The following is a 9,751-nucleotide window of genomic DNA, read 5'->3' as shown; positions in this document are numbered from 1 at the left end:
GTCTCCCCAGATCCCGCCTGACACCCGGCGCCCCCGGTGCCCCTGCTTCCCTGGTCTCCCCCGAACCCCGCTCCCCACCCAGCTCCCCTTAATACCCCCCACGCCCCTGCCCCCCACTGGGCGGGCGCTGTCCGCCGCTCGGTGCTGAAGCAGCCCCGCGGTCCCTCGCTGCTTCTGAGCCCCGGCGCCTCCTCGCCCCGGTTCTCCATCTCTCTCCCCTTGTCAGGGCACCCTGAGGCCACTAGCCCGGCACCCTGCCTGCCTGCAGAGCCCAGGTCCTGGCCAGAGCCTCTCAGGTCCCCTCCCCCAAGCCCCACTGGGCGGGCGCTGTCCGCCGCTCGGTGCTGAAGCAGCCCCGCGGTCCCTCGCTGCTTCTGAGCCCCGGCGCCTCCTCGCCCCGGTTCTCCATCTCTCTCCCCTTGTCAGGGCACCCTGAGGCCACTAGCCCGGCACCCTGCCTGCCTGCAGAGCCCAGGTCCTGGCCAGAGCCTCTCAGGTCCCCTCCCCCAAGCAGGGCAAAGTTTGGAAGAGAAAAGCTTTGGGGCAAAAGCACCAACATCTGGGGTACCTCCCATCCACCAAGTTCCCACGAGGGTCTCCTCAGCTGCCCAGGGACAGCCATGAAACAGTGGGTCCCCCGAGACCAGGGCTTCCCTGCCAGGTGACAGCCTTCAGGGCAGGGTGCCGCAGAGCTGTGGCCTTTCAGGAAGGCCCCCACAGAATCACCCTCCAGGCACCAATTCTTGGCACCCCACCCCATGCCATCTGCCCCCACCACCCTGGGGTCTGGACTCCTCCATTCCCCTCTGTTCCCCTCCATCCTCCTCCGTCCCAGCCCTGTGCTGAGTGTCGTAGGGGTCACTGGAGTCACCCAGGGACACAGCCCAGCCTCCAGAGGCAGTCATCTGCCGCAGAAAGGGCAAAGGGCCTGACCCTTCCCCTGTCCTGTAGACAGACCCTTGGCCCACACATGGCCAGGACCAGAGGGCCAGTGTCCAGAGCCCACTTTGAGCATTCAGCGACCTTCAAACGCCCTGGGCCCTATCTCTGCCTCGTGGAGGCTGATGCCAGGCTCCTCTGGAGAGCCCCAGTCGTGAGACCCCATCAGCAGCTAAAAGCTCCTGAAGAAACCTAGGCCCAGGTGGAAAACTCTCGGGCCATCTGGGGGCTGGGCTGCCTATCCTGGGCTAGGTGTGAGGACCACAGCCCAGCAGTGGGGTCCACACAGGACCAGGGGACAGCGAGGGTCTGGGGAGGTCCTGACCCTGTGCTCTCCCCAGCAGGGACTCCATCTCCGCGCATGTGAGGTCTGACACAGTGGTCACCGAGGAACCAAGCCATCATCATGGAGTTTGTGATGAAACAGGCTCTGGGAGGTAGGAGGGCTGGGCAGGGACAAGCAGATGCCTCCCAGCCCACCTGGCAATGCCCGGGGCGAGGGACCAGGGGACAGAGGGGAAGGTGCCCTCAACTCCCTGCACCCATGTTCAGGCTGGACCACACCAGGTTGGGGATGTTGGGAAGCCACGGCAGCAGCAGGGTGGCTCAGGGTGGCCTAAAGCCAACCATGCCCTTTGGCCAGGACTCAGCTGGGTGGAGATAGCACAATGCCCAGGGAGCCAGGGTTGGCTGGACACAGGACAGGAGAAGGTGCTATGTGACTCTGAGCTTTGCAGGATCTAGGCAGCCTGTTCTGTGTGTGTTGGCCTGTGCAGCCTGAGACTGCCACTGAACTTGGGGCCCTGTCTCCACCTGGGCCATCCTCATGGCCAGAGGCCAGGCCTAGGATTGGAGCTGACAGAGGACAGTGGCCTCAGGGTCTGGGGAGGATCAGGGGTCGTGGCAGAGAGGCTGGCACTTGGTGGCACAGGCATGTCAGGCCAGGTTGTCAGCTCAACATGGGACCTTGGTACTGTCCCGGGTGGGTCTCGGGGCCTTGGGTACTGTCCCGGGTGGGTCTCGGGGCCTTGGCACTGTTCTGGGTGGGTCTCGGACCTCAGAGCTGCCGCCTGGGGCACCCAGAGCTCCTGTGGGAGATGCCTGCCCCAATGATCCCCAGCTAGCAAGGGTCCCAGAGGGAGGGATGGGGGCCATGTGGGCACTGAGGAGACCCCTGCACCTCCCTCAGTCCAGAGGAATGCTGGCTGCTGCCCGCCCTGCTGAGGCCAAGAGGAGGCTGCTGGCTCCAAGGAGGCTGGTGATGTCACCGCGATGTGAAGGGCCAGCAGCCTGAGCTGGATGGGACCCTGTTCCACCCTGCCAGTCTCAGGCTGCTTCCAGATAATTAATTAGGCAGCTAAATCAGGTCCTGAAGTGGGCTTTGAGGAAACCAGAATATCTGATTTGCCTGTCTACACAGCTGAAATTAGCTGGGTAATTGCCAGCCTGGGTTCCCTCTTTGTTCCACTTCAGCCCAAAGTTTCTCCTGCAGCGGCGACAGGGAGGGCTTTGCTGACTCCCCGGGAGCCTCAGGAGGGTGGCACACAGGGTGGGAGACACATTTGCCCTGGGTGTGTGCTGTGACGGAGATGTGGGTGCTGCTCCAATTGGGTGCAGCCACCTGGCCACCAGGCTCCAGGCTCCTCCCATCTATGAGCATTGCTTTCAGGGTCTCCGGTGTGCATGTGCCAGAGGGGTCAAGGTGCAGAACCCAGACTGAGGCCACAAGTGGACAGAGGCCAGGGACGGACCATGCCTGACACTGGGCAGCCAGAGGAGGCCCCAGAGAGACTGAGACAGAAGGGAAAGGACGGCTAGAAACAGACTGAGGAAGAAAGGAAATGGAGTCCGGACACACACGGGTTAGAGGGAGACAGAGCAGGCTCTGAGCGAGGGAGGGAGACAGAGAGAGACAGCAACAGATAGAAATAGACAGAGACTCATCCGAAGCACACTGAGGCCAGAGTCTGGCTGGACCGTGTGCTAATGGCGGCATTCGGACCTCACAGGACTGAGGCTGGGGAAGGACCCTGGGCCAGTCCTCACCTCCGAGCTCCCTGCAATGGCGCCTGATTGAGTCTGGCCACTCTCAGCCTTCAGGTTGTCTCCCCACCTAGGGAGGGGTGGTGGGACACATGGTGTCCAGGTCTCTGGACCTGAGCCAAGCCTGAGGACTGCGCTGAGGTCCCGGGGCACAGGTGCCTGGTTGGCCCTGGATGGGGGCCTTTGGCCCTGCCCATGGGCTCAGCCTCGGTCGTGCTGCATGTCCCCCACCACGCTGCAGGAACCTCAGGAACAGCTCAGGACACTTGGGCTCCACTGGTGCTGTGCTACGGAGGACAGTGGTAAGGCTTGAGGCTGGGAGCTCAGCCCAGTGACCTGCACTCTGCCATCCCTGAAGCCCAGGCCCTAGTGCCCACAGGCCCCGGCTGGCTTTGGCATCTGTGTACCGAGGACCACTGCTCTGCTGCCTAGCAGCTGGATGCTGAGCCCCTCCTGGGGACCATGAGGCCACCTCTGCCCTGTCTGCCCTGCCTGGTTTCCAGTGGGGGTCCTGGTGTTCCCTGCCCTTGGACGAGCTGAGGCGTGTCCTGGAAGCCAGGGACAGTGGAGCTACAGGCTGAGCTGGGCCACAGTGAGCACCAGGTGCAGCGGGGACCGTGAGGGTGTGTGGGAGAAAGAGGCTCCTGGACTGAGTAGCCAGGTGACAGGGTGTCCCAGGGTGGCTGATCCTTGCAGTCAGGGACCTGGTAGTGGCAGGTGCCGCCCTTGTCCTTGGTGCAGCTTTCATGCTCAACCTGCTTCTCACAATGTCAAAGTAGCTGCTGCTGCTCCGTCTGTCATCACGCCCCAGAGGGGGAGCTAAGAAAGCCACTTATCAACTCAATGGATGTTTGTAAATTTTGGGGGGTTCTTTTTAGGCATCCTGGGAGAGAAGTGGCTGGGGAGGCGGGGACCAAGGTGGGCATCTGGACCCCCAGTCAAGGGGCAGGGTGTTGCGTGGGAAGTGCTAGTTTTCAGCTCCCTGAGCATGAGCCCTCAGCAGCAGGGTGTCCTCCTTCTTCGGCAAACACTCAGGCTGAAATCCCAACACTCGCGCTCTGTGTGCTCTCAGCCAGGCAGAATCGCCTCTCGCCCCACATCACGGTGGCTGGAGTACTCTTGAGGGAGGCGCCTCCCGAGCCCTCCAGGACGGCTCCCCTCAGGCAGGGCCTGAAGCTCTGCCGAGGAAGCCTTCTGTGGCAGCAGGATCCCGTGGGGATGAAGTGTGAGCGCACAGCAGGCGTGCAGGGCTCACGCCTCCTGGACAGACACACGCTCTGCAGGACAGACTGGGGACACTGGCACTTCGGGCAGGAGTTACCGAAGCCTCACACAGAGCATCCAGCCAGAGCCAAAGGCAGCAAATGCAGGGTCCACGCTGAGAGCTCAGTTCCCCCAGAAGGGCCCAGGGGTGGGGAGCCTGTGTGCACCCCATCAGTCCTCCCGAGTCCCTGCAGCACTACATGGGCCCAGGGCTCCAGACCCTGCCCCACCTTCCCATGCTGGGGCCTGGGCGGCCACTAGGGGCTGCCCTCACTCAGCAGCTGGTGGCCTTGGGGATGTCCGGGGATGCTGGAGCTGCAACCCTTTCCACTCCTAGAGGGAGGTGAGCACAGCCTTCCTGCGTGCAGGCTCAGGGCCTCTGGTTCTTCTTGGCACGGCAGATAGCCCTGCATGGCAAAGAGAGCCTGCTGGTCCTGTGGGAGGGGTGGGCTCCGGGACCAGTGGTGCTGGACACTGGTGCGGGTACGGACACTGCTGGGCGCTGCTGGGCGCTGCTGGCCTTGTCTGTGTCCTGCCCTTTGCACACACCCACTGCCAAGCCTCCCCATCCTTGAGCCTCACCCTTGGCCCTTGGTCCCTTCCTCAGCACCCAGCCCCATTGTAGAGTCCAGTGCCTGGGCTGAGTCGTGGCTGTGGACACATCAGGTGAGGGTGGGTGCTGAAGTCACAGCCACCCTGAAGCCTGTGGCTGTGCCATCTGTCACTGAGCCTGGCCCTGTGTGGGTCACTAATTGGCATTTTCATCTCATCCATGTCCCTGTGTGTCTTCTCCCCAGGCCAAGGTGGCAGCACCTGGGGATCCTCAGGGGCAGAGTGGTGTGTTTGTGTGTGTTGGGGGGCACTGCTGGGCAAAATCCAGAGGAATAGGCAGAAAATAGCCAGCAAGCTGGGCTCCCGGGCCATGACGGCACTGTGGGCCTCAATCAGTTCTGGGACCTGGGCCACATGCCCTGCAGGGCCCCAGGCTCTGTGCTCTTCAACATGAGGCTGATAGTGGGGAAGTTGGGGCCAGTCCAGTGGCTCCCTGAGGCAGGGTTGTGTCCACTCCAGGTCAGGAGTGAACAGCCAGGACAGGGGCCCAAGCGTCCCTGCTTTCTTCTCTGGCTGAGCAGTGGGTGGCAGGTGGGATGCAGAGGCTGGGCCTGGGACTCAGCACCTGGTCTTGCTCAGCTGGCATCTCTGCCAGGACCCTGAGATCTGGATGCTCCTTGGCCCAGAAAGGAGGACTCTGATACTCAGGTGGCCATGCTGTACCTGAGCCCTGCTCTCTGGGGCCAGGACTGTGCAGGGAGGGTGGGGAGGTGCTGGTCCGGTGGCAGGTATGTCTCCTGTGCATCCTTCTCACTCTTACTCAGAAATCCCTCCTAGAAGCCAGGCTTCTAGGACTTGCCATCCCAATGACTCAGGAGCCTAAGGCAGAAAGATCACTTGTGCCTGAGTTCAAGACCAGCCTGGAGACAGTGAGACCCTGTTGTAAAGCAGAAAACGCCAAACATTCCTTTCACATAATCTCAAACTTCTGCCTGGAATTCCACCCTGATGCATTTCTTACAGTGGCCCCCACCTGGGGTTCCTGGGGCTGTGTGGCTGCACTTTGCTCAGAAGCACACAGCCCATTCCTCTTTCTGCAGGAGGCACCCAGGGAATCAGTGCCCCCACTGCCAGCAGATCTAGCTGACCCTGTTGTCTCTGGAAGACACTTCCTTGCCAGGTGCAATGGGGCACGCCTGCTATCCCAGGAATCTGGGAGGCTGAGGCAGGAAGATCGCAAGTTCAAGACTGGCCTAGGCAACTTAATGACTTAGTGAGACCCTGTTTCATCTTCATGTGTGCACTGGACTGAATTCTCTTTTTGAAATCTTATTCATGCTGTGGAATCTGTGTACTTGGGGGTGCTGAATCTTTGCAGGAGTTTGTGTACTTTCTAAAAATATTTTTTACTTTCAACTGAAACACAGTCACCCGTGGATCTGTGATCTCAGTCCAAGTCGTCTCTGCTGGGACCTCTACATGTTTACACTACACTGTGACTGCATTCCTTGTGTGGAGCTGGTCTGTGTATAACCCTCCCAATGCTTCTTCTCCCCCTGCCATCCCCTTCCCACTGCAAAAGATTTATCTCCCTGTTTCCTGTTGTCTGCCTTTTATCTTGATTTTTATTTATACTTTGGCTTTCTCATAAAGAGAAACCACATGATATTTCAGCTGTGCGTCTTATTTGTTTCACTTAGCATTATGGCCTCAAGGTGCATCCATGTCCCTGCAAACGACTCAAATTTCATCCTTCTTTATGGCAGAGTCGTGCTCCACTGTGTGTAAATCCCACACTGTCTTTATCCACTCATGTCTTGAGAGACACGCAGGCTGCTTCCAAGATTGAGCTGTTAGGCATCGTGCTGCTGTAAACTTGAGCATGCACAGATCACTGTAACATGATGTGTTACTCTTTCTGATGATACCTACAAGGGAATAGCTGGGTCAAACAGAGCTTCTAGTTTCAGCCTTTTGAGAACTCTCCTTACTGATTCCCACAATGGTTTTCCTAGTTTATGCTCCTACCAACAATGCACGAGGGCTCCTCTTCCCCTTAGCCTCGCCAGCATTGATTTCTTGATGACGGCTGCGCTTCCTGGAGTGAGGTCGAACTCGGTGTTGTTTAGTTTGGATTTGCACTGAGGCTGTTTGCAAGGACACAGGTGTTTTCTGGGCAGGGTCCCCAGGGCAGGAGCCTTGGCCCGCCCCCCGCCCCAGCACCCTCAGTTCTGCCTGGCAGGTGTTGGAGGAACTGTGTCTGTTGCAGCCTGAGCTCTTTTTGTCCCCCCTCCTCTGTCCCCTCTGTGAACCTAAACTCAGCTGTGGCCCCACACCAGTCCCGTGTTTCACGTTTCCTGTTCTGTTGACCACCTCTGTTTTTCATTCTACTTTCTGGGGTAATGCCAAAAGGTTATCTTCTGATCTTTCAGCTGAATTCAAATTTTCTGCTTTAATCTTTAATCCTGAGAGCCGTTTTAGGTAAAGGCACTCGTGTAGGTCCCTCTCTGCTCGCCTGAGCAGTCTGTCCACAGCCACTCTGAGGCAGAGATGTGCCATTTGACCCCATCTCCAGCGTGTATCTCATCCTGCCCTCCAGTCTGCCTGTCCCTAGCTTCTTCCCTTGCTGGAGACCTTCCCTGGGTGCTGGTCCCCCACTCCATGAGCACCTGGCTGGCCCTGCTGTGGCCAGAAAGCTGCACTTTGGCTTTCATGAGGGCTGCAGTTTTCCTCCCCAGAAATGGACGCTGGGCAGCCCAGAGACAGATGTGAGAGCAGCTGGCCCGGGGACCAAAGGAGGCTCTTCTTTCAGGATGCACGGACTTTCACAGTGTCACTGCTGGGGACATCTCCAGCTCAGTCTCCCCGAGGAAGCATGAGACCCCTGCTGTGTCACAGACCTGCTGGTCCAGCCTCAGTCAGTCAGCTTGGGGATGTGGTTGAGGGAGGAAGGATGGAGTGTCCATGAGGGCAGCAGAGAGGGACACCGGCCATGGCCTTCCTGTGTCTTCCCCTGGCAGAGGCACACATGAGCCCACTGAGGTCTCTTCACCTGGGTCTCTGACCCTGATGACCACGACACCATCAGTGGGGGTTAGGGTATCAGCCACACTGCGATGAAGGCCCTCTACACACACCCTTGGTTTGAGCAGCCTCGGGCTCTTCCTGGACAAGGGCCGTAGTCAGGCTGTGTATTCCCTGAAGAGGCACAGGGCCTGTGTGGGAGCAGAGGGCGAGGGGACGCTAACCCATGCTGGAGTAGTGACAAGTGCCGTGGGGCACAGGGGCTGTTCCTGTCACGTTGAGGTGGGCACAGCCAGGCTGAGGCAGAACAGTCTTTCAGAAAGCCACAATGTCCTGTCGGTGTGTCTGGGACGCAGAGCTAGTCACAAATCCCCAAACTGTCCTGGGAGTGCACGGCATCGAGCACACATCAACTCAGACCCCGTCAAACCACTGCTGACTTAGAAGGGCTATCAAGCTCCCCTCCCTCTCTCCCTTTGTTTCTTTCATTCTTCTGCGATAGCATCTCATTGTGTTGTCCAGGCTGTTCTTAAATCTTAGGCTTAAGCAGTTCTCCTTCCTCAACCTCCTGCCTCAGTTCCACTTTTAAGTACAAATTCTGAATAATGATGTAGTTCCACATTTTCCATCTGGGCAGCAAAATTTTGAATGTCTAGTGATCAGCATTATGTTTGTTGATGACTGATGTATCTTACATGAATTTTTGTTATTTACTGATGCCTTCTCCTGTTTGCCATTTGCTGTTGACTTCAGGGTGGTCGGTGTTGTTTCCACTGTGTGCATTCCTGCAGTCCGACTGCAGGGCTAGGCTGTGATGTCTTCACTATGGAGTATGTTTTCCTGCCTCTTTACCATGCCTGGAAACTTTGGACTTGCTATCAGGCCTTGTAGATTTTACCGCCTTGGGTGCTAGACAGCTTTATTTTCCTAAATACATTCTTGGATTTTGTTCTGGGTTGGTCAGGTTACTTAGAAACAGTTGGTTCTTTTCTATCTTGTTCTTATTATTTGTCTAGTGAGGTCAGAGCATTAGTTGAAGGATAATTTTCCCCACAATCCATGCCTTTCTTGTTACCCTGACTGGTACCCATGATTATGGCTTTTTTTGTAGGGAACAGGGAAAGAGGATGTTACCAGAACCCGTGAAGTGGGTCCTGGTCTCCTATGAGCCATGACAGCACAAGGCAAATTAAAGAATAAAGACAGGAAAAGAGGCTTAGTGAGGAGGCTGGGTTCTGGGTCTGATCAGCGCTGCTCTGGGCAGCAAAGATGAAGGCACCTGAGCTGCCAATTGCGTTCATGGGGAGTAACAATAACTGACAAGGATCTTATCATTGGAAGAAGTATCAGATGTCTCCTTGGAGGGCGGCAGTAATGCTGTCACCATGAGGATCTTATGCTGCTGAGGATCTTAGGTGGATGAGGAGCTCATGTTGATGAGGATGGTGAGATGAGCAAGGACGTTCTTAACGACAGCAGGTGGGATGAGCTAAGTGGATAAGGGATTTGTCCCTCCTCAGGTGAAACCTTTCTCTTACTACTTGGTTCTCAAGAAACCAGGGTGTCTTCACCTGATGTAATCTTGCCCTTGAATGTCACAGCATCACAGGACCAATGAGGTCTTAGCTGTGATCAGAGCCAAAAATACAGTTGTGTTTCGGCATGTCATAGCTGGCCTGAAGGCAGAAGACTAGGCCTAATCATAATTTAACTGTGATTTTCCCCCAAAATTATGTAGAATGGCTCCCAATAGTTCTCTCTGTCTTTTGGGAATAGTTGGTCTAAAAGGAAGAGATTGGATAAAGAAGTCAAGAGCCAACTCTGTGCCACCACTGAGAAGCCCATACTAAATCTGAGACACAAGGGCCGGGGATTTAGCTCAGTGGTTCTGCTGCTTGCCTCGCAAATGCAAGGTCCTGAGCTCAATCCC

The 9,751-nt window shown here is 57.2% G+C and overlaps 1 protein-coding gene across 1 annotated transcript in view; it reads left to right on the top strand.

Annotated features, from left to right (window-relative positions):
- The first annotated feature begins 1,276 nt into the window (after window positions 1–1,276).
- Window positions 1,277–9,751, top strand: part of Cplx1 (complexin 1) — an 18,008-nt gene continuing 9,533 nt past the window's right edge. The window contains exon 1 of the mRNA XM_010641645.2: window positions 1,277–1,376. Coding sequence (XP_010639947.1) covers window positions 1,346–1,376 — 31 coding nt within the window. The 5' untranslated portion in view covers window positions 1,277–1,345. The remainder of the gene's footprint in view (window positions 1,377–9,751) is intronic.

The sequence above is a fragment of the Fukomys damarensis genome, unplaced genomic scaffold (assembly GCF_012274545.1).
Source record: "Fukomys damarensis isolate Sample0158 unplaced genomic scaffold, DMR_v1.0_HiC HiC_scaffold_35, whole genome shotgun sequence".
NCBI classification, from domain to species: Eukaryota; Metazoa; Chordata; class Mammalia; order Rodentia; family Bathyergidae; genus Fukomys; species Fukomys damarensis.
This window is presented reverse-complemented; position numbering and strand designations above follow the sequence as displayed.